The sequence below is a fragment of the Natrix helvetica genome (assembly GCF_964273705.1).
Source record: "Natrix helvetica genome assembly, chromosome: 3".
In the NCBI taxonomy this organism is placed as follows: Eukaryota; Metazoa; Chordata; class Lepidosauria; order Squamata; family Natricidae; genus Natrix; species Natrix helvetica.
The window spans coordinates 176,350,445-176,375,540 of NC_138549.1; the positions used below are offsets into that span (position 1 = coordinate 176,350,445).

Below are 25,096 nucleotides of genomic sequence, written 5' to 3' on the forward strand. Positions count from 1 at the left end.
CGGGAGGGGCGTGGCCGGGCGAGCCGGTTGCTATGGAGACGGCCCAAGAGGCCTAAATAGGCCTCGGCCTCCTCTGTAGGCCTAGGCGGCGATGGCGCTCGAAGCAGTCGGTGTCCTCCTGCTCTGCCTGGTCCTCCCGAGCCTGGGAGGCGCCGACGACGATGGCTGGGACCCGTCCGGATACCTGCTTTACTGCCCCTGCATGGGTGAGGCCCGGTTCAGCCGCTTCGCTCCCTTCGGGGCTGCCGTTCCTGCCCCTCCGCCTCCGGGTTGAGTGGACGGCATGGAACGGGAGGACTTGCTCCGGCTCCCCTCGCCTTGCCCGCCAGCCCTGCACCGCCGGCCTCCGACGGGACGCCTACCTTTGGGGGCTGGACTACAACTCCCATCATCCCTGGGAGTCCTGGCAAGGGAGGGCGATTAAGCCAGGCTTTAGGGCAGGGGTGGGGAACCATGGGCCTTTTATGATTTGGACTTATGGCCTTTTATGACTTGTGGACTACAACTCCCATCATCCCTGTGCACCTTGGGAGTCCTGGCAAGGGAGGGCGATTAAGCCGGACCTTGGGGCACAGGTGGTTGCAGTGTCCTGGGGTGATGCAATTATCTCTTCTGACCTGACAGCCAAAGCAGACTCACTTAACAACCATGTAGCTAACTTAATAATTGCAGTGATTCACTTAAGAACCGGAGCAGGAAAGGTTCTAAAATGGGGCAAGACTCACTTAACAACCATCTCGCTTAGCAGCAGAAATTTTGAGGATTCCCGTATCTGTAATTTCAGCCTTGTGGTTGAACTCAAAAGCTCTTCATAAAAGCCTGTCTAGATTTAATGCTGCCCTTTCCTTGCCCAGTAAGAAAGGATCCTTTCTGTTTTGTTCCAAGGGAGATTTGGGAATCAAGCAGATCACTTCCTTGGATCTTTGGCATTCGCTAAGATGATGAATCGGACGTTAGCTGTGCCTCCGTGGATCGAGTACCGGCATCACAGGCCGCCCTACACAAATGTACGTATGCTATTAAATTTATATGTTGCCCATCATTGCAAAGCGACTCGGTGGTTGGTTGGATAGGATTCAGAGCTTTTTTTTTTTTTATTGAAAAAGTTTTATACAAACATATTTTCCCCTTTTAACCCCCCCACCATACAGTATAAATCCCATACAGATACTATACCCCCTCCCCTCCCCCCAGCCCCCCCTAAAAAAAGGAAATTCAAATGTTATACCAATTATTTTACCCCCTCCCCTCCCCCTGTCTAAAAGTAAATTACTCATTCACATATTGTACCCCCTCTCTTCCCAGCAATCACAATATAAATTTCTCTTAGAATAATAATAGCCCATCAATCCCTTCTTCTAAACTAATTTAACATATATAAATCATAATATAAATTTCTCTTAAAATAATATTTCATTAATCCCATCTTCTAGTATATTTATACATATATATTGCCCCACCCTCCACCCTAACCCACCCCCACCTCCCACTCAACACCCCCCCCTGACTTCCACTATACACCACTCTAATGATTCCAAGCATCCCATGTATTGTTTACTCTGATCAACTATCAGTCTAAACAATCTTACCTAAAGGCTACATAATACCTCCTAGTCTGGTATTTATTCTGTATATAATCAATCCATTTTGCCCACTCCTGTATATAATTCTCCTGTTTCTGATCTTTTAAAAAAGCTGAAATTTTTGCCATTTCGGCGAACCCCGCCACTTTCTGAGTCCATTGACCAATTGTCGGTAAAAAATCTTTCTTCCAATGTTACGCAATCAGCAGCCTGGCTGCTGTGACCATATACAGAACCAATTTTGTTTCCCCTTTAGTAAGATCCTTAGCTATACCCAATAAAAACATTTGCGGAGTAAATTGTATTCTTTTTTTCAGTACATTTTGCATGACCCACCATATTTTTATCCTAAAAGCCTTAACCTTATTGCAGGTCCACCATACATGAAAAAAGGTAGCATCTAGGCACCCGCATCTCCAACATTTTGGTTGAATATTTGGGTACATGCATGATAATTTTTTAGGATCTAAATACCACCTGTAAAACATTTTATAAAAGTTCTCCCTTAAATTCTGTGACTGTGTAAATTTAACATTCTGAACCCATATTCTTTCCCATGTTTCCAACATAACCACTTCACCAAAATTCTGAGCCCATTTAATCATACAATCCTTAACCAATTCACTTTCTGAATCTCTTTCTAACAGTACATTATATATTCTTTTAACTTGTTTTGGGCTAGTCTCTTTTATCTGCTTAATCAGATCCACTTCTTTATCCATAAAACCGACCCTTCGATCTTCTTCCCATCTCTTCTGTAGCTGTATATAATGTAACCAATTTAAAACAATTCCTTCTTCCAACAGTTGTTCCAAAGTTTTTAACTTCCATTCGTCCCCATCAGCGATAAGCACATCTTTGTATAAACACCCCCCGAGTGACTTAATCATAATCCCCATGGTGTCTGCAAGATCCAACCAAAGCGGTATTTTATAATCCCAATTGGGCCGGTGCTTCTTCCATACTCTCATCAGGGCACTTCGGAGAACGTGATTGTTGAACACTTTATCCACCCTGTCTTCATAAAAAAGATATGCATGCCATCCCAGAACAAGATCATGCCTTCTATATTCAGCAAATCCATTTTTGTTTTCCCAAACCAATCTGCTACATGCGTTAGTACCGCAGCTTCATAGTACAATCGAAGGTTTGGGAGTCTAAGGCCGCCTCTTTCACGAGTATCTTGCATAATCTTCATCTTTACTCTCGGTTTTTTCTCCTTCCAAACAAATTTATTTAATGTTGCTTGCCAATTTAACAAAGTTTTATCTGTTTTAAGCACCGGTATCATCTGGAATAAAAAGATAAATCTAGGTAGAATGTTCATTTTAATTGCTGAAATCCTTCCAAGCAAAGACAATTGTAGTTTTTTCCATACTTCAAGGTCTTTCTGGATCTTTTGCCACAACACTTCATAATTATTTAAGAAAAGTTTTGTGTTTGATTCTGCAATTTGTATTCCTAAATACTTGACCTTGGAGACTATTTCAAAGCCTGCTAAACTTACAAGTCTCTTTCTTTGAGACTCTGTCATGTTTTTAACCATCATTTTCGTTTTGTTTTGATTTAGTCTAAACCCAGACACCATGCAGGATTCAGAGCTTTTGATATATTATTGATTTTTATCCCACTTTAATTATTGTTCATAAATAATTCAAAGTGGTGAGTGTACCTACTACTTCTTCCTATTTTCCTTACTACAACCACCCTGTGAGATGGGTTGGACTGAGAGAGAGAGTGGTCCAATCACCCAGCTGGCTTTCGTGCCTAAGGTGAGACTAGAACTCCCAGTCTCCTGGTGATGGGCCCAACGTCACCCAGCTGACTTTCATGGCTGAAGCGGGATTAGAACTCACCATCTCCTGATGACTGGCCCAAAATCACCCACTCGGCTTTTGTACCTAAGGCGGGACTAGAACTCCCTGACTCCTGGTTCCCAGCTCAGCATATTAAGTGGCTCTGATCTACCTGTGAAGCTCATTGCAAGCTCCCTTTTTAAGATCCAATACTCATTTCAAGTCCGTATCCAACCTGCCCCTTTGTCCTCCAAAAATAGGAAGTGGTCAGCTTTTTTTATTTCACTACGATGTGGGTTTGCTATGGTTAAGTAATTCAGTGCATTTGTGTAAATGTGGGATCCTTTTTATCGCAGCTACATGTTCCTTACCAAGAATACTTCAAGCTGCCCCCCCTCCTAGAATACCATCGAGTCATTAGCTTGGAGGAGTTTATGGAGAAGCTGGCACCCACCCACTGGCCCCCTGGCAAGAGGGGGGGCTATTGCTTCGAAGCGGCAGCTCAGAGGAGCCCTGATAAGAAGACTTGCCCCATGAAGGTAGGAGTTGTCCTCACCCCTCTCCAACCTCTGAGGATCTGGGGGTATTCAAGAACTTTTCTACTTAAAAACAAAGATAAATGGAGGTAGTCCTCGACTTACGACCACAATTGAAGCCCAGAATTTCCATTGCAAAGTGAGAAATTTGCTAAGGGAGTTTTGCCCCATTTTTCTTTCTTACCATAGTAAGCTACCGTGTTTTCCAGAGTATAAGACGCAACTTTTCCCCCCAAAAAAGAGGGTTAAAATCTGGGTGCGTCTTATAAACCGAATACAGTATTTTCGGCCATCTGAAACCCGGCCCCCTTTGCAAAAATGGATGTGCAGAGGGTTTGGGAGGCCTGAAAAGTGCTCCTGGGGGCTGGAGAGGGCAAACACAATTGCAAAACGTGCCGTTTTTGACCCCGCAACCCCCAGGAGCATTCTACAAGCCTCCCAAAGCCTATGCATGTTTTCACAAAAAAATGGCCCATGTTTTGCTCGTTTTTGCCTTTCCCAGCCCCTAGGAGCGCTCTACAAGCCTCCTAAAGACTATGTCAGCCCTGTTTTTGGCAAAAAAAAAAACCGGGCCCATTTTTGCAAAAATCAGGCCATTTTTTGCTCATTTCTGCCCTCTCCCCAGCCCCCAGGAGCACTTTGCAGGCCTCTCAAACTCTCTGCATGCCCCGTTTTCCACAAAAAACAAGTGCAAAACCTTTTTTTTAAAATTTACCTCTTCAAAATCTTGGTGCGCCCTTGTACTCCGGTGTGTCTTACAGTCTGAAAAATACGGTAAGTGAATCACTGCAGTTGAAAAGTTAGTAACCGGCTTGTGAAGTGAATCAAGCTTCCCCATCGACTTTGCTGCTCAGAAGGCCGCAAAATGGGGTTATGACACTGCAGCCGTCATAAATATGGGTCAGAATTTTTGTCATGTGACTCTGGGGATGTGGCAAACGTCGTAACGATGAAAAACGATGTGAAAAACGATCATAAGTCATTTTTTTTCAGTGCGGTTGTAGCTTCGAATGGTTGCTAAATGAACTGTTGTAAGTCGAGGACTACCTGTAATTCTTGATTTCAGAATGATAATTCTTGATTGGCCATTGTGCCCCAAACCACGCAGGTAGTCCTCAACTTACGACCACAACGGAGCCCAAAATTTCCTAAACAAGGCAATTGTTGAGTGAGCTGTGCCCCAGGCCAGGGGTGTCCAAACTTGAGAACTTTAAGACTTGTGGAATTCAACTCCCAGAATCCATGCTGGCTGGGGAATTCTGGGAGTTGAAGTCCACAAGTCTTAAAGTTCCCAAGTTTGGACACCCCTGTGTTAAGCGAATTGCTGCAGTTGTCAGAAGCCAGATGAAAGAGTTACGGAGGAAGGTCATGTGACCTTAGGATGCTTCAACTGTTATAAGTACATGCCAGTTGCCAGCACCTGAATTTTGATCACATGACCCAAAGGGATGTTACAATACTTTTAAGTGTGAAAACAGGCCATTGGTACTAAATGAATGGTTGTAAGTTAAGGACTACCTTTTTTAAAAAATAGTTTTTATTAAACATTTGTAACTTTAAAAACAGAAAGAAAAACACAACAAGAAGAAGAAAAAAAAACATACATAACAATAAGAATATAAAGTAATTATACAGCCTTCTGTATTGGCATTTATGTTCAGCCTTTGCAGTTCTCCATTCTCCATTGCCTTCCTATCCATTCTACCTTCTCTAATAACATAATAACAGTAGTACTAACACTTGTAATAATATTAATTGTTCATATCACCATTATATTTAAATTGTAGTCAATGCTTTAAGTTTGATAGTAATTACCATATTTTTCAGAGTATAAGACACACCTTTTTCCCTCAAAAAAGAGGCTGAAAATCTGGGTGCGTCTTATACACTGAATGCAGCATTTTTTGCCTCCTGAAACCCCACCCCCTTCACCAAAATGGCCATAAAGAGCGTTTAGGAGGCTTCCAGAGAACTGGGGGTTGGGGAGGGCAGAAATGAGCAAAAAACACCCCTTTTTTTTGCTCATTTTTGCCCCCACCCCTGAATTACAAGCCTCATAAGGGCTATTCATGCCCCTTTTTTTGAAAAAAAAAATGGGCCTGTTTTCATGAAAAACGGGCTGTTTTGGGGAGGTTTGCAGAGTGCAAAAACTTTTTTTTTTAAATTTGCCTCTTCAAAACCTTGGTGCGTCTTATACTCTGAAAAATATGGTAGTAACTGGTTAATTTTTATTCAATACTAGTTTAGGGGAAAAAATAAACAAGGAGTATCTTATATGCTTTGTGAATTTTTTTGGCCACTTCTCTTCCCCCCCCCCCCCCCCCCCAATATTTCTATTCTGAGTTTAGCTATCCAGGTAGTCCTCGACTTGCAACGGTTCATTTAGTGACCGAAGTTACAACAGCACTGAAAAAAATAAACTGAGAACAGCTTTTCACACAACTACTGCAGGATCCCCAGGGTCATGTGATCATAATTCAGAGCTTGGCAACTGACTCGTATTTATGGCGGTCGCAGTGTCCTGGGGTCACGTGATCCCCTTTTGCGAACTTCTAACAAGCAAAGTCTATGGAGAAGCCAGATTCACTTAACAACCAGGTTACTTACTTAACAACCGCAGTGATTCATTTGAACAGCTGTGGCATGAAAGGTCATAAAATGGGTCAACATTCAATTAACCAGTGTCTCGCTTAGCAACAGGAGTTTTGGGCTCACTTGTGGTCGTAAATCGAGTACCTACATGGATTTTCAGGAGCAGTCTTCCCCTCCTTTTTCAACTTCCGTTGGTTTCCTTCTGCAGGACGGGAATCCCTTTGGGCCTTTCTGGGATCAATTTGTGGTGGAGTTCGATAGGTCGGAGATATTCGGAGGCCTCTCCTTCAGTGCCTTTTACAAGGACAACTGGAACCAAAGGTAGCAAAGTTGGGAATTGCTCACGGGGGAGATCCTGGGTCGACAATATATCTGGTTTTGTTGTATTCGGGTCTTTTCCCATGTAAGATTGAGATTGTCTTGGCAACGTTTCAGGGAGGTCTCACTCACCATCTTCAGCCTGGGTTTTGGGCTTAAAGTGTGATCGGAGCTGCCATCTTTCTATAAATCTTGGTGGGTGTGTGTGGAGTGCTGGCTTTGTTTCAGTAAGTGGAATGATTGGCTGTATCATGATTGGTAGATTGGTGCTGATTGGTGCTGGCTGTGTGTCCGTTGTTGTTTTGTGTTGTAAAGGCCTGGGTGGTGGGTGGGGCTCGTTTGTTGACTAGGGCTGGTTTCCAGATGTCTGGTAGGCGGGAGGTATCGTCACGTTTATTCATGTTGTGGGGGTGTTTCTCTATTTCGATGGCTTCCATAATCATTCTCTTGTTGAAGTGTTCAGTTTTGGAGATTAACCTGGTTCCTTCAAAATTAATTTCATGTCCTGTAGCTTTAAGGTGCTAGAAAAGGGAGGAAGTTTGTTCTTTTTTTCTTACTGCGTTCTTGTGTTCTGCGATGCATGCTTTTATTCTCCTGTTCGTTTGTCCTATGTATGTTGCAGGGCAGTTTTTGCATGGTATTTCGTAGACTCCTTGGTTTTCTAGCTGGATTTTGACTTTGGGGTTTCTTAAGATGCTGGCTATTTTTTGGTCAGTGTTGAAGGCTGTCTTGATATTGTGTTTGTGGAGAATTTTGCTGATTTTATCCATGGTGTCTTTGATGTAAGGGAGGAGGGCGATACCGTTGTCTTGTTCTGTGTCTCATTTTTTTTTGGGGGGGGGTCTCCCTCTGGATTAGGTTGGTAATTGTTTTTCTTTGGAATCCGTTGGAGATTTCAGTTTTCAGGTGGTCTTTGTCGGCTAGGCATTTGGTTCTGGAGACGAGGGTCTTGGCTACAGAGTTGATCTGTGCAGGGTGATGATGGGATTGTGCGTTTAAGTAGTGGTTGGTGTTTTTTTTTTTCCGGTAGATGGTGTGTCGTAGGGAGCCATTGGGGTTTTTGTAGATTAGGACGTCCAGAAAGGGAAGTTGGTTGTTTGCTTCTATTTCCATGGTGAATTGTATTTTGGGGTGTAGGCTGTTGAGATGTGTGAGGAAGTTGTCCAGTTTTTCTTTCCCGTGTGGCCAAATCACGAAAGTGTCATCAACATATCTAAGCCAGAGTTTGGGTTTGTGTTCAAATATATATATATATATATATATATATATATTCTCGTAGATTTTCACGGGTGTAGGTATGCTGGTCTTGTTGTATTCGGGTCTTTTCCCGTGTAAGATTGAGATTGTCTTGGGAATGTTTCAGCAAATAATATTTGGCCATACCAGGTGCTTTGACATAACACTTAAGCATTTCCTTGGCTCAGCTGATAAGGGAGGAGAGCTTGTGGCTTAGAGGCTAATGCAACTCCCTAACATGTAAAAACAGCCCAGGTTCGAATCCCAGCAAGGGTATGGTTAACTGATGAGAGCTAAATAGCTGGAAATCGATCTATACTAGTCTCCCTTTATTTATTTATCAGCACAAAATGCAACACAAAAATGGTTTTTCTGCCTGGAAGGCTCCTGGAGTGGGGCTGAAAGGCAAAAGGGAAGCAGTAGGCTCCCTCCCATATTTGGGCATACCAGGTGCTTTGACATAACGTGTGTGTGTGTGTGTGTATAAAAGTGAGACACAATGCAATATTACGTGATCCCTGAGGTTGTGAGAGGAAAGGTTAGGTTTAACTAGGGTTCTTTTTAATCTCAAACAAAAGGTAACCCGTAAAAAAACAGAATATGTTTTCGTGATCGTTTGCAAAATTTTCAGCCCCCGATCAAATCCCAGGGAAGTGTGTTTTAGCCACTGTGGAAAACAAACACACACAGACACAGACACACAGACACACACACACAGCCATTTTTATAGAGAGAGAAAAGATTGTCCTTCTCATTCTTCTCTACTTCCCCCTCTTATTGGTATCCTTATTGTGGTTATTATTACTCTGGTGCTTTGCATGTACAATGGGAGACAATTTCTTAGTCCAATCACGGCCAATAAAGTATTCTATATATTAAAGGAAAACAAGTTTCCATGCTTCGGAAATCTCTTGTCCACTTGATTCAGACTTTCAGTCAGGCTGGGAAGCTCTTTTTTCCTTTGGTCGTCGAGAGAAAGGACAGGTGATTTAAGTTTTTCACTTTCTCCTAGGTTTCCCCCCTCTGAGCATCCCGTTCTCGCCCTCCCGGGTGCCCCGGCACAGTTTCCTGTCCTGGAAGAGAACCGGCCCCTGCAGCGTTACGTGGTTTGGTCCGATGAGATGGTGGAGAAAGGAGAGTTCTACATCAAGTCCCTCCTGAGCAGGCCCTACGTGGGGATTCACCTGCGCGTGGGTTCAGACTGGGTAGGTGTGACCGACAGAGAGAGTCTGCCCCCCCCCCACCCCCATTGTGTTGGTCTTTGGCTGCCACACCAATTCCAAAGCCCAAAGATTCAATCAGTAAGAAAGAGGCTGGGCAGAATAGTCTAGGGCTCTGATGGCCAACCTTTTTATTGTTGCCTGCTGAAAGTGTGGGCATGTATGCGCCCCAGCACATGTGACACACACACACACACACACACACACCCTGCACCCATAATGCAATGCGTGTGTCACCCACCCACTCCTTGCCCTGTTTTGAGCCTAATAGGCCTCCCTGCAGCCTCTTGGTACCAAGAACGGGCGGTGTGTGTGTGTGTGTGCACTCCCCACGCATGCCGGGCAGAGGCCCGAAAAGCAGCTGGCGGGTGGGAGGCACAGGCGCATGCGTGGTGGAGCTGAGCTGAGCCAACGGCTTCAATGCCCGCAGAGAGGGCTCCGTGTGCCACCTCTGGCATGCGTGCCATAAGTTTGCCATCACGGATATAGGGTCTCCTGCTTGAGCAGGGGGCTGGATTAGATCAGCAGCCCCAAAACCTTTGCGCAGCGGGGACTGGTTCTGTGGAGAGTGGTTTTTCCGCAGACCCGAGGGGCCCTGGTTTCATGTGCTGCCTGTATCTTGTTTGCGTGGGCCAGTGACTCACTCTCAGCCCGACCTACCTCACAGGGTTGTTGTGGGGAAAAATAGGAGGGGGAAGGAGGATTTAGATATACTCTCCACCTTGTTATGTATAAAAATAATAAAGGCAGGGTACAAAAGACTTTGACGACATAATGATCCAGGCAAGATCCTTGCAAAGGCACAAACCCAGTAACTTTGGTTAGGCCAGGGGTGTCCAAACCTGGGAACTTTAAGCCTTGTGGACTTCAACTCCCAGAATTCCCCAGCCAGTTCCCAAGTTTGGACACCCCTGGGTTAGGCACACATATACAACAAATGAAATGCTTCCTAACAATATAATTTAGATCAGCGGAACCTTTTGGGCAGGGACCAGATCTACAGACCTGGTTTTGTGTGCTGCCTGCATCCTGTGGATGGGGCTTGGCTTGTTTGCACGGCACAGATTCTGACATGCTGCCACCCTTTGCCGATCCATGGACCAGGCATTGGGGACCCCTGGACTAGATGACCTCCAAGGTCCCCTCCAACTCTGTATTCTGCACAGGTCGTCCTTGACTTATGATCACAATTAAGCCCTCCCATTTTTGTTGCTAAGCGGGGCAATTGTTAAGTGAATTACTTTGGCCCATGTTCTTGCCATCGTGGTTAAGTGAATTACTGCAGTAGTAAATTTAGCAACACGGTTGTTAAGTGAATCCGGCTCCCCCATTGACCTGGCTCATCAAAAAGTCACAAAAGGGGATCACATCAGTGGCGGACACTGCAACCGTCATAAAATCCATGCCAGCTGCAAAACCTCTGCATTTTGAGCACAGGGATGCTACAATTGTTGTTAAGTGTGAAAAAAACAGTCCTAAGTGACTGTGGAGATTCTCCATCGTCCAGGTCCTGGTTGTCCCAAAAATGCTTTTTTTTCCCCAAGAGGCTACTGGACTTTCTGGTTTTTTCTTTTGAAGACCTTTTGCTTCTCATCCAAGAAGCTTCTTCAGCTCTGACTGGATAGAGGGGAAGGGAAGGATTTATATTCCTTGCTGGTCATTTGCACTTTTTTTTTAGAAAGCCATTAAAGCCACTTGGAGGTTTACCTGAGAGGTCCAAATGGGTGTGGAGCCTTCTGGGAACTGCTGAAAGGACCTTGTTGTAGACCTGAGACAGATGATGCTGTATCCCTCCCCTTCTATCGAGAGAAGGGTCGCTCAATTTGGACCTAGATGGCCTCTTTGACCCCTCTTCCAAGCTAGCAGTCCTCTCTGTCCAAAATGTGCACTTTGCTATCTTCAAAAGAGCGGCCGTTGTCTTCTAAATGCAGACGGATGGCTGAATCTAGTCCTATGTAAGCCTGGTTCTCCTGTGTTGTGCCATGCGTTTGTGAAGTGGATGTTTTGTTTCCACAATGTACATGTCTCACTGCATTGTACTGTCTGTACACATTGCTGAGTTTGTGTCTGAGTGTTTTCTCCTTGGGGTACACAAGACAATGCAGTGAGACATGTGCAAATCTGAAGAAGGCCCCACACCCATTTGCACCACTCAGGCCACCCTGAGGACACAGATAGACCTCCAGGTGGCCTCGACAACCCTCTCAAAGGATGCAAATGACCAACGGTCTGCAAGGAGTATAAATCCTTCCCTTCCCCACCATCCGGTCAGAGCTGAAGAAGCTTCTTGGATGAGTAGCAAAACATCTTCAAAGAAAAAACAAGAGTATCCTGAGCTGACATCACGACGATACGACATGCGATCTCGGGGCTCCGAGATCGTAGTCGATACTTCTGCCGCTGGATGGTCCATCTGGACCTAAACCGTCCCGAAGACACGGTGACAGGGAAGAGTACGTCTTGCTGATCTCAGGGACATCGCAAAGCTCCTGATTGATCCAAGAGAATCTCTTCTAGCCAGCGACAAAAAGCACAGCCTCAGGCTGTTGAAGTCGGGACAGCTCCGCAAGGGAAGGAAAAGCGGAAAGAGAAAGTGTGTCCATCTGGTGAGAAAATTTTATTTTTATAAACGACTGCCCAAAAAAGTTTGAAGTTAAATTAAATTGGTAAAGAAAATGAAATAAGCAGTGGAATTAAGCATTATTGGACAGTGTGTTATCTTTTTTTATTTTATTTTTTCTATTGATGGAAGTTTTGTGAATATTTTTTACTTTTTAAAGTGAAAGTTTTGGATTTTCTTCTTCTATTTCTTTTTTTATCTATGGATTAAATTTTTTCCTTCTACAATATTGGTTGGGATGGATTTTTTTCTTTTTATTTTGTTTCATTTAAGAACTTTATTTCTTCTAAGCCTGAAACATAAAGAAGATTTAAAAGGTATATCTTTAACTTTTAACTTTTATTTAATTTATAAACCGCGCCCTCTCCCAGAAGGGACTCGGGGTGGTGTACAGTCATATTAAAACACAATATAAATACATACAGATATAAATAAATATAGATAAATATAGATGGAGGAGGTAGCATATAAACTGTACAATAATAATTAAAATTAAAATTAGAGATACATTAAAAACTACCCCTAAAAACTACCCCAGAATAAAATGTTTGCCAGGAGGTTAAGAATGGGACTATAAATGGGCCAGGCCAGCTAATTGGAACAGGTGGGTCTTGAGTTTCTGTCGGAAGGAGCGGAGGTCGGTAGTGGTTCTGATATCGGGGGGGAGGTCATTCCAGAGGGTTGGGCCCATCACAGAGAAGGCTCTACTCCTGGGCGCCGCCCGTTGGCATTGCTTAGTGGACGGCACCTGGAGGAGTCCCTCCCTGTGGGAGCGAATTGGTCACAGGGATGTATGAGGTAAGATGCGATCCCGCAGGTAACTAGGTCCTGTGCCATGGAGCGCTTTAAAGATGGTAATCAACACCTTGAAACGCACCCGAAAAACCACAGGTAGCCAGTGCAGCTCGTGCAGGAGAGGTGTTATGTGGGAGTACCTGGTACTCCCCATGATAGCCCGCGTGGCCGCATTCTGAAAGAGGGTAGCAACCTTAGAGGGAAAAGAAGTTACACTGCCACTTGAAGGTTGGAGGTTGAGACCTGGAAACATTGCTTTTTCTTTTTTTCCCTTTGATCATTTTGACCTTGCACTTCAAAGGCTTCAGCTTGTTTATAAAGAAGGGCATGGATTGTTTACGCAGGTGCTCTCTGGATGCTTGTTGCTAGCTTGAAAGAAGTGAAAACAAAGATTTGTTTTTAAACTAGAGTGGCGGTGTTTATTAATTGCAAGGATGACACGACTTCAAAAATAAACCATAACACTACAACAGATTATGTCGGGAATTCAAAAATTATTAGAAACAACGGAGAGAATTGAGAAGAGATTGGAAAATATTGAAAATATAAACTTTAATGTGGCAAAACCTGATGGAAAAATGGAAGATACTCAGCAAATAGAAGATACTCAGCAAATAGAAGATACTCAGCTAATGCCCCACACACGAAGGCGGCCACACACTGGACCTTGTCTTTGTATCTGAGCAGTGGACGAGTGATCTGGGAATAGGGGATTTAGAGATTACGCCCCTGTCATGGTCAGATCACTCATGTCTCCGGCTGGACTTCCCTGGCGCTACCCTCCACCGCGAGGAGGCGGAGCCAGTTTGTTCAAACTGGTACCGCCCCAAGCACTTGATGGAACCGGACAGGTTCCAGACGGAGCTTGGGCCTTTCCCTGTAGCCCTGACCCGCGCTCGGTCGGAGGACCTAGTCGACGCCTGGAATAGGGCGACGGCGGGGGCCTTGGACCGGGTTGCACCTCTGCGACCTCGCCTACGGCAACGATCCACCCGGGCTCCCTGGTACACCGAGGAGCTTAGGGTGATGAAGCGCCATAGGAGACGTCTAGAGAGCAGGTGGAGGTCCTCACGCTCCAAATCTGACCGAACACAGGTAAGAGCCTATTTACGGACCTACCTTGTGGCATTGAGAGCGGCTAAACGTAGACATTGTGTCGCTCTCATTGCGTCTGCGGATAACCGCCCTGCCGCCCTCTTTAGGGTGACCCGCTCTCTCCTGTTGCAGGAGACGCGAGAGGCACCCTTGCAGGGAAGAGCAGAGGAGTTTGGGGAATATCTGCAAGACAAAGTCGCTCAGATCCGGAGCGGATGGGCCCCCCCCAGTGGACCGGACGAGCCGACATCAGTGAGTCTTGTGAGCCCACTCTGGGAGGAGTTTGACTCTGTTGCCCCCGAGGATTTAGACGGGTTGCGTGGACGGCTGCGACCCACCACATGTTCAATGGACCCGTGCCCCTCCTGGTTGGTACTGGCATCCTGGGAGGTGACGCGAGGCTGGCTTCTGGGCCTGGTGAACGCCTCATTGAGCGAGGGTTCCTTACCGACTGCCTTGAAAGAGGCGGTGGTGAGGCCCCTGCTCAAGAGGCCTTCACTTGACCCAACGGAGCTAGCTAGTTATCGTCCAGTCTCCAACCTCCCCTTTTTAGCGAAGGTTGTTGAGAATGTGGTGGCGCAGCAATTTCCACGTCACCTTGACGAATCCGTATATCTAGACCCACGCCAGTCCGGCTTCCGACCCGGGTACAGCACCGAGACAGCCTTGGTCGCGTTGGTGGATGATCTCTGGAGGGCCAGAGATAGAGGTTGCTCCTCTATCCTGGTCCTATTAGGCCTCTCAGCGGCTTTTGATACCATCGACCATGGTATCCTATTGCGCCGGCTGGAGGGGATGGGAGTCGGAGGCACCGTTTTACGGTGGTTCGGCTCCTACCTCTCCGGCCGGATGCAGTATGTGTTGACTGGGGGGCAGAGGTCGACCCTGAGGCCACTCTCTTGTGGGGTGCCGCAGGGGTCGGTCCTCTCGCCCCTTTTGTTCAACGCATATGTGAAGCCGCTGGGTGAGATCATCCGTGGTTTTGGGGTTGAGTACCATCTGTACGCTGATGATACTCAGTTGTACATCTCAACCCCAAGCCACCCCAACGAGGCTGTCGAAGTGATGTCCCGGTGTTTGGAAGCCGTCGGGGTCTGGATGGGGGACAACAGACTCAAGCTCAACCCCTCCAAGACCGAGTGGCTGTGGCTACCGGCACCTCGGTTCAGCCAGCTGATTCCATCACTGGCCATAGGGGGCGAAAATTGCCCCCTGTGGAACGGGCGCGCAATTTGGGCGTCCTCCTAGACGCCCGCCTGTCAATGGATGATCATGTGGCAGCCGTGGCAAGGGGGGCGTTCCACCAGGTTCGCCTGGTGCGCCAATTGCGCCCCCTTCTGGACCGTGATGCCCTACGCACAGTCACTCACGCACTGGTGACGTCTTGCCTGGACTACTGTAACGCTCTCTACATGGGGCTTCCCTTGGGACGCGCCCGAAGACTGCAGCTAGTCCAGAACGCAGCCGCGCGGGTAGTCATGGGGAGTACTAGGTACTCCCACGTAACACCTCCTGCGCGAGCTGCACTGGCTACCTGTGGTCTTTCGGGTGCGTTTCAAGGTTCTGATCACCATTTTTAAAGCGCTCCATGGCATAGGGTCTAGTTACCTGCGGGATCGCATCCTCCCACATACATCCCTGCGGCCAATTCGCTCTCACAGGGAGGGCCTTCTCCTGGTGCCGTCCACGAGGCAATGCCAACGGGCGACACCGAGGAGTAGGGCCTTCTCTGTGATGGGCCCAAGCCTCTGGAATGACCTCCCCCCCGACATTAGAACCACTACTGACCTCCGCTCCTTCCGACAGAAACTGAAGACACACCTGTTCCGACTGGCTGGTTTGGCATAATTTATAACGTCTACCTCCTGGCATACACATTCTTACTGGTTTTTAGAGGGATAGTGTTTTAAATTTAATCTGATATTTTAAACTTTTGTATTGACTTATTTATTAGCAGTACAGTTTGGCATATTTTATCCTCCTCATATACATGTATTTCTGTAGTTATTTCTATGTTTTAATCTGTTGCATTTTAATGCGGACTGTACACCGCCCCGAGTCCCTTTCGGGAGAGGGGGCGGTATATAAACGCTAATAATAAATAAAATAAATAAATAAATAATGGAAAAAGTAGAGGCCAGAGTCCTAAAAACCCAGGGGAAAAATGAACAAAGAGGCAAGATAACCGTGGATATTGACAGTGAACTGAGTGTGGCTGGAGATGGAAAGAGTGGAACAAGGAAAGGGAAGATAGATGGAAAGGTGCTTTACTACAGATTTCATGGTATAGAAGAAGGAAAAAGGGAAGAATGGATGGACTTAAGGAGAGAATTTTTGACCAAAACACTACTGATAACCAAAGATAAACTGATTAAGGAAGCTGATGGAGGGTTTCAAGATTTTACAAGATATGTAACAAGCAACAAGTTGCGAAGAGAAGTCCAAACAAATTTGATTAAGGAAATAACCAGAAGACTAATTCTACAAATGGCAAAAGAAATAGGACTACACTATTACTGGAAAGACACAGGTTGAGATATGAAAACTAATAATAAAAAACTAGTTAAATTTAGTTAAAATTAGAGCATTATGTTAAAAATGTAGTGATAATAAAGTTAGGTAAATAATTGATAATGATAATAATTTATGCATTTGTATTGGTTTGATAAGAGGAAATTTGGTATAAAATTTTAAATGGTGAAAAAAGGGGAAAAAGCAAGTTAAACAGTCAAACTATCGTTAAATAAATGACTGATAATGATAATAATGTAATAATTTGTATTGACAGGATAAAAGGGAAATTGGATAAAAGTTGTAAACAGTGATTAAGAAAAGAGGTTTAAAAATTGTGTTATTAAACATAGTTAATTTTTTATTTTGAATGTGTTATAAAGGAATAATGGGATTGGATGATATTGAAAATAGATAAGGGAATGCCACTATGGTTTTGTTTTAAATTTTGGAATGTTTGTTATAAAGGGACGTTAAAACAACTATAGTCATATGAAGGATGAAGGATGATGATAGCAATTATATATAAATATATGTGATGTAAAGTAGATTTGATATGAAATTAGAAGTGATGACGGTGGAAGGGATGCACAAAAACTCTGTGTAACCAATTGACACACTTTCTACAATTTTGTAATGGAGGATGATTTTATTTGTTTTTATTTTAAAAAATTAAAAAATGTGGAAAAAACAAGAAAGTCCAGATGCCTCTTGAAAAAAAAGCACCTTTGGCACGGTCTGTGCCATCATTAAATGAGGTGTCGTAAGTCACGCAATTACAAAATCATGGATCCCCAAAGCTAATAACATCGATACGAAGACTGTTCACCAGCGCTGACATTTTTTCCCTTCGTTCTGTCTCCCGTTAGAAAAACGCCTGCAACCTGCTGAAGGAGGGCACTGCGGGGCCGCATTTAATGGCGTCGCCTCAGTGTGTGGGCTACGATCGCAACACCGCCACACCCCTGACCATGGATATGTGTTTGCCGGATCTGAAAGAGATCAAGCGGGCCCTGAAACTGTGGGTGGAGAAGATGGAGGCCAAAGCCGTCTACGTGGCCACCGACTCGGACCCCTACACCAAAGAGATACAGCAACTTTTCGAAGAGAAGGTAATCTCCACCTCCAGTCGAAGGAAATTCTGCTTCTCTCTACCAGTTGTCAACTCCTAAAGTTGCCATAATGAGGAAAGAGGGGGGAACACATTCCACGCATACCTTCGGCTAGATTACTGATCTCAGATTACCGCAGCAGGCTTGGGACGGGTGCACCTCATTGGGGAATGTGATTTATGACACAGACTGAGGGGAGGGAAGGAACAGGGGCAAAATTCAGCTATAATTCAAATGAGGCTTAGATCTGACTGCAATACGGTATTGCCGAAATGGTGCTCCTAATAAATGACTGGTTTTCTTTTGAAACTTGGCTCGAGGCTCATGAATCAATTAGGGCATTTTTAGGAAACCTGACACCAGTGTTGACAGTGGTATAGAGGTAGTCTTCGACTTACGACCACAATTGAGCCCAGAATTGATGGTTAAGAGATGGCTAAGAGAGACATTTGTTAACTGAGTCTTGCCCCATTTTATGACCTTTCTTGCCACCATTGTTAAGTGGATCACTGCACTTGTTCAGTGACTCCGGCCTCCCCATTGATTTGGCTCGTCAGAAGGTCGCAAAAGGGGGTTGCGTGACCCCAGGAGACCGCCACTGTCATAAATATGAGTCAGTTGTTAAGCATCCAAATGTAAATCACGTGACCCTTGGGATGCTGCAACGGTTATAAGTGTGAACAATGGTCATAAATCACTTTTTTTTAGCACCTTTGTAACTTTGAATGGTCACTAAACAAACCATTGTAAGTTGAGGTGTAACAGTACAGCTAAAAACAAAACTCAGCATTTGGAGTCTGGATTGTGCCCCAAAAGTTAATTTTAATGTAATTTAGATGCAGCCCAACTCCTGGCAGTACAATAATGAGAAGAGAATTAAAAAGTAAAAACCACCCACACACCATCTAGCACAAGTGAGAATTTGTTTTCCCATTCATCTTGGATGAATTATTAAGAGCATAAACTTTGGGGGCAAAATAATTCTTTGGAAAAGTGACTAAATAAAACTCCAATAAGGAAAAAAAAAGCTTTCATATTTGGTATTGGGAAGCCAAATAGTTACTCAAATTAAAAATAGTTTGGCCATTATAGGAAGTTGTAATGGGGGGGAAATGAATATTATGTCATCGTACACAGCATCTGGGATCAGCAGGTGGGGAGAGCTGGTGTCAGGCGTCTATTCTCCAAAGCACCTGAGGGTAGAACAAGAAGCAATGGGTGGAAACTAATCAAGGAGAGAAGCAATTTAGAACTGAGGAGGAATTTCCTGACAGTGAGAACAATTAATCAGTGGAACAGCTTGCCTCCAGAAGTTGTGAATGCCCCAACACTGGAAGTCTTTAAGAAGATGTTGGATAGCTATTTGTCTGAAACGGTATAGGGTTTCCTGCCTAGGCAGGGGGTTGGACTAGAAGACCTCCAAGGTCCCTTCCAACTCTACTATTGTATTGTATTGTATTGTATTGTATTGTCTTGTGTCTATGGTGACAGGGACCTCCATGCCTCACCATTGCGGTTTATTTGTGGTCCTTTTATCTCCAATAAAAATGGCTAATAGTCCAGGCTAGAAACTAGGAGACAGTGAGTTCTAGTTCCACTTTTTGCACCAATCACCAGGAGCTGGGGAGTTCTAGTCCTGCCTTAGGCATGAAAGGCAGCTGGGTGACGTTGGGGCAATCACCAGGAGATGGTGAGTTCTAGTCCTGCCTTAGGCATGAAAGCTGGCTAGGTGACTGAGACAATCACCAGGAGATGGAGAGTTCTAGTGCCTTATTTTATTTATTTATTTATTTATTTATTTATTTATTTATGTATTTATTTATTTAGATTTCTAAACCGCCCCCTCTCCCAAAAAGGGACTCGGGGCAGTGTACAGTCAGATAAAATGCAGATAAAATACATGAATAACAATATAAATAATATAAAACAATTGAATACTAAACATTTAGGTGGAGGAGATGAGACTGTACAAGAAATAAATATGCTATGGAAACCCTAAAAAACATCCCCAATTAAAATACCCAAACCCAGTTAAAATATATCCCCAGGAGGCAAAACTAAGAGAGTGCCAGTCCAGCTAATTGAAACAGGTGAGTCTTTAATTTTTGACGGAAGGAGCGGAGGTCGGTGGTGGTTCTGATGTCGGGGGGGAGGTCATTCCAGAGGGTTGGGCCCATCACAGAGAAGGACCTACTCCTAGGCGTCGCCCGCTGGCATTGCCTAGCGGACGGCACCAGGAGGAGTCCCTCCCTGTGTGAGCGGATTGGTCGTAGGGACGTGTGTGGTAGGATGCGATCCTGCAGATAACTAGGTCCTATGCCATGGAGTGCTTTAAAGATGGTAATCAATACCTTGAAACGCACCCGAAAGGCCACAGGTAGCCAGTGCAGCTCGCGCAGGAGGGGTGTTACGTGGGAGTATCGTGTACTCCCCATGATGACCCGCGCGGCTGCGTTCTGGACTAGCTGCAGTCTCCGGATGCGTCCCAAGGGAAGCCCCATGTAGAGGGCATTGCAGTAGTCCAGGCGAGACGTCACCAGCGCATGAGTGACCGTGCGCAGGGCACTGCGGTCCAGTAGGGGGCGCAATTGGCGCACCAGGCGGACCTGGTGGAACGCCCCCCTTGCCACGGCTGCCACATGGTCCTCCTTTGACAGCCGGGCATCAAGGAGGACGCCCAAATTGCGCGCCCGTTCCACAGGGGACAGTTGTTCGCCCCCTATGGCCAGCGATGGTGTCAGCTGGCTAAACCGAGGTGCCGGTAGCCACAGCCACTCGGTCTTGGAGGGGTTGAGTTTGAGTCTGTTGTCCCCCATCCAGACCCCGACGGCTTCCAAACACCGGGACATCACTTCGACAGCCTCGTTGGGGTTGGGGTTGAAATGTACAGCTGAGTATCATCAGCGTACAGGTGGTACTCAACCCCAAAACCACGGATGATCTCACCCAGCGGCTTCACATATGCGTTGAACAGGAGAGGCGAGAGGACCGACCCCTGTGGCACCCCACAAGTGAGTGGCCTCAGGGTCGACCTCTGCCCCCCTGTCAACACACATTGCTTCCAGTCGGAGAGGTAGGAGCCGAACCACCGCAAAACGGTGCCTCCGACTCCCATCCCCTCTAACCGGCACAATAGGATACCATGGTCGATGGTATCAAAAGCCGCCGAGAGGTCTAATAGGACCAGGATAGAGGAACAACCCCTATCTCTGGCCCTCCAGAGATTATCAACCAACGCGACCAAGGCTGTCTCTGTGCTGTGCCCGGGTCGGAAGCCGGACTGGCGTGGGTCTAGATAATCGGATTCGTCCAGGTCTCGTGGAAACTGCTGCGCCACCACATTCTCAACAACCTTCGCCAAAAAGGGGAGGTTGGAGACTGGACGGTAATTAGCTAGCTCCATTGGGTCGAGCGAAGGCCTCTTGAGCAAGGGTCTCACCACCGCCTCTTTCAAGGCGGTTGGTAAGTATCCCTCACCCAATGAGGTGTTCACCACGCCCAGAAGCCAGCCTCGTGTCACCTCCCAGGCTGCCAGTACCAGCCAGGAGGGACACGGGTCCATTGAACATGTAGTGGGCCGCAGCCGTCCACGCAACCTGTCCAAATCCTCGGGGGCAACAGAGTCAAACTCCTCCCAGAATGGTCTCTCAAGACTCGCTGTTGGCGGCTCGTCTGGTCCACTGACGGAGGTCCATCCGCTCCGGATCTGAGCAATTTTGTCCTGCAGATATTCCCCAAACTCCTCTGCTCTTCCCTGTAAGGGTGCCCCCCGCGTCCCCTGCGATAAAAGGGAGCGGGTCACCCGAAATAGGGCGGCAGGGCGGTTATCCGCGGACGCAATAAGGGCGGCACAATGCCTACGCTTGGCCGCTCTTATTGCCACAAGGTAAGTCCGCAAATAGGCTCTTACCTGTGTTCGGTCAGATTCGGAGTGTGAGGACCTCCACCTGCTCTCTAGACGTCTCCTGTGGCGCTTCATCACCCTTAGCTCCTCAGTAAACCAAGGAGCCCGGGTGGGTCGATGCCGCAGGAGAGGTCGCAAAGGCGCAACCCGGTCCAAGGCCCCAGTCGTCGCCCTATTCCAGGCAGTCACTAGGTCCTCGGAGCGGGAGCGGGACAGGGCTACAGGTATTGGCCCAAGCTCCGTCTGGAATCTATCCGATTCCATCAGGTGCCTGGGGCGGTACCAGCTTGTAGAGTCTGGTTCCGCCTCCTCGCGGTGGGGGATAGCGCCAGGGAAGTCCAGCCGGAGGGATGAGTGATCTGACCATGACAGGGGCGTGATGACTAAGTCCCCTATTCCCAGATCACTCGTCCACTGTTCAGATACAAAAATGAGGTCCAGTGTGTGGCCCCCTTCGTGAGTGGGGCCCTGAACTAATTGGGTCAGGTCCATGGCCGTCATGGAAGCCATGAACTCCCGAGCCACCTCGGAAGCTGCTCCCGTCGACGGCAAGTTGAAGTCCCCCATGACCAAGAGTCTGGGGGTCTCAACTGCCGTCGCTGAGATTAGCTCGAGGAGCTCGGGCAGGGCTGCTGATGCATAGCGATGAATTATGCATGAAAGCTGGCTGGGTGACTTTGGGCCTTTCACCAGGAGATGGTGAGTTCTAGTCCTGCCTTAGGCATGAAAGCTGGCTAGGTGACTGAGACAATCACCAGGAGATGGAGAGTTCTAGTGCCTTATGCATGAAAGCTGGCTGGGTGACTTTGGGCCTTTCACCAGGAGATGGGGAGTTGTAGTCCTGCCTTAGGCATGAAAGGCGGCTGGGTGACTCTGGGCCAGTCACTCAGCCCAACCTACCTCACAGGGTGGTTGTGGTGGTGCTAATGAGAGGAGGAAATTGTCTTAGATATATTGAGCACCGAGTTATTTATAAAAAGTAAGAAAAGAGAGATGTAAATAAAATTTTAAAATAACGCATTGTGGCTGTTTTCTTATCGCAGGTAAAAGTGGTCCATTTGCAGCCCGAAGTGGCCCAGATAGACCTGTATATCCTCGGCCAGTCCGACCATTTTATCGGCAACTGCGTTTCTTCCTTCACCGCCTTCGTGAAACGGGAGAGGGACGTCCACCGGAGGCCGTCTTCCTTTTTTGGCATGGACTACCCCCCTCAGCTGAGGGATGAATTATAACCCACGGAGGACGATGGGCTTTGGGTCTAGGGGATGCCCAACTGGGCTTCGTACAAAGCCTCATCGGAAGCAAAGCTGCAGCTGGTCAGTTCTGCAGAATCACTTCGGTGCTGAGTTTATTCCCCCCCCCCCCCCCAATAGTCTGAGCTGGGAGAACAAGAGCGACTTCTCGGAAAATCCCCTATTTTTTCCCTTCTGTGGTTGAATCAAGGAATTCTCTGAATACATTTGACTTTCCTCCTTCCCTTCTCACATCAGAACGAAGGTCTGAGCTGGTGCTCCTTTAGCGCATAAGTATTTTACGCCCGGCACAATCAGTAAATCCCCAAAAACGTTTCTGGAGCTCAGCAAGTGGCAAACAGAAGACGATTTAATTCAACATTGTCAGGGATTAACATTTGGCAGGTTTTTGTTTACCTTTTTCCAGATGGTATTTAATCTCCATCCCCTCCGCTTGGACTACGAAGACTAACTCTGAATTGGCCAGAATCCGTAACGTGATTTCGTATCTTCAGAATTTATTAGCATTGAAGCCTCTTAACGAGGAGCCAAGTACATATATTTTTTTAAATACATAGCTCAGAATAAAAGTGAGGTATTTTTTAAGGGTTTTGTATTTTTACAGAAATCACAGTCTAAAAGCTGAAATAAAGTCGGCTTTTCTAAAATAAAACATTCTCGTTCTTTACTTTTGCTATGGATGCGTCATCCCAGATTTTCAGAGTTCTGAATACAAGTAGTCCTCGACTTACGACCTCAGTTGAGCCCAGAATTTCAGTTGCTAAGTACGACCATTGCGTTTTGCCCCATTTTACGACTTTTCTTGCAACAGTTGTTAAGTGGATCCCTGCTGTTGTTCAATCAGTAACACGGTTGTTAAGTGGATCTGGCTTCCCTCCTTGACTGCTCATCAGGAGGGCACAAAAGGGGATAACGTGAACCTGGGACATTGCAACCGTCATACATGTGAGTCCGTCGCCAAGAGTCTGAATTTCGATCACGTGACCACAGGGATGCTGCAACGGTCGTAAGTATGAAAAACAGTGATAAGTCACATTTTTCAGTGGCGTAACTATGAACGGTCACTAAAAGGAACTGTTGCAGGTCAAGGACCCATCTATATGTTGTTGGAGAATATTGCGGACAGCTAAGAAAATGAATGGATCGTCAAACCAACCAACCCAGAGTTCTTGCTCAAGGCACAAATCACTCTAATTACGGTATTCTCTAATTATTCTATTTCTCTCTGGAGGAAGCTCCGATGCTGGGAAAGAGGGAAGGAAAGAATAACAGAGTTGGAAGGGGCCTTGGAGGTCTTCTAGTCCAACCCCTGCTCAAGCAGGAGACCCTCTACCATTTCAGACCCTCTACCATTTCAGACTGTCCGTTTTCTTCTTGAAAACCTCCAATGTTGGAGCACCTACAGCTTCTGGTGGCAAGCAGTTCCACTGGTTAATTGTCCTCACAGTTAGGGAATTTCTCCTTAATTCCAGGATGCGTCTCTTCTTAATTCGCTGTTTCTTGTCCTGCCTTTGAGGTGCTTTGGAGAATAGCTTGACCCCCTCTTCTTCGTGGCAGCTTCTCAAATATTGGAACACAGCTATCATGTCCTACTTGGTCCTACTTTCAATTAAACCAGACATACCCAATCCCTGCAACCGTTCTTCGTCAGCTACAGAGGTGATGGGGACACCGTTGGAAGACCTGGCAGGCCCAGCGGTGGGCAGACCATTGTGGAGAGAACCGTTCTGTGCTGTCATTAAGAACTGACATTAAGTTGAAGGCAGGTAATTAATATGAAGAGTCCTTTCAGAACTCCATAATGTTGGGAAAGATGGAAGATAAAGAGGATGAACAGGAACAAGTTGACTGGACTCGGTGCTGGTGAAGGCACTCTTGGAGGCCCTGAAGGAACAATGCAGGGGCAGATTACCAAGCAGCAATAGCGCCTAGGTTTATACACCACTTTACAGTGCTTTCCAGCCCTCTAATCGGTTTAGAGTCAGCCTCTGGCCCCCAACAACATGGGTCCTCATTTTACCCACCTTGGAAGGACGGAAGGCTGAATCAACCTCGAGCCTGGCGAGATTTGAACTGCCAAATTGCTGCATTCTAACCACTGTGCCACCTCGGAAGGACAGAAGGCTGAGTCAACCTTGAGCCAGTCAAGATCAAACTGCTGGCAGTCGGCAGAGTTAACTGCAATACAGCATTCTAACCACCGGGATATTGTTCCTTCCTGCCTTCTTTCCTTGCTTCCTTCTCTCCTTTCCTTTTTTTTCCCCCTTCACAAGCAATATCCCTTACACTTATATACCGCTTCACAGTGCTTTTACAGCCCTCTCTAAGCAGTTTAGAGTCAGCCTCTTGCCCCCGACAACCTGGGTCCTCATTTTACCCTCCTTGGAAAGATAGAAGGCTGAGTCAACCTTGAGCTTGGTGAGATTCGAACTGCCAAATCGCAGGCAGGCGGCAGAAGGCGCCTGCAGTACTGCATGCTAAACCCTGCGCCACCGTGGCTCAGTAGAACATCTTATGTTATCAGT

The 25,096-nt window shown here is 46.4% G+C and overlaps 1 protein-coding gene across 1 annotated transcript; it reads left to right on the plus strand.

Annotated features, from left to right (window-relative positions):
* The first annotated feature begins 15 nt into the window (after window positions 1–15).
* Window positions 16–23,223, plus strand: POFUT1 (protein O-fucosyltransferase 1). The gene is made up of 7 exons (XM_081948127.1): window positions 16–206; window positions 886–1,007; window positions 3,736–3,918; window positions 6,716–6,828; window positions 9,074–9,266; window positions 17,172–17,414; window positions 22,362–23,223. Exons 1-7 carry the CDS (start codon window positions 92–94, stop codon window positions 22,548–22,550), a joined length of 1,158 nt encoding a protein of 385 aa, XP_081804253.1. The 5' UTR covers window positions 16–91; the 3' UTR covers window positions 22,551–23,223.
* The last annotated feature ends 1,873 nt before the right edge of the window (window positions 23,224–25,096 follow it).

Bases quoted from the DNA above. Each gene is read 5' to 3' on its own strand.
- POFUT1 (XM_081948127.1), top strand. From the start codon at position 92: ATGGCGCTCGAAGCAGTCGGTGTCCTCCTGCTCTGCCTGGTCCTCCCG. The intron at 1,008-3,735 runs GTACGTATGCTA...TTTTTATCGCAG, and splicing joins ACAGGCCGCCCTACACAAAT to CTACATGTTCCTTACCAAGA. The intron at 17,415-22,361 runs GTAATCTCCACC...TTCTTATCGCAG, and splicing joins AGCAACTTTTCGAAGAGAAG to GTAAAAGTGGTCCATTTGCA.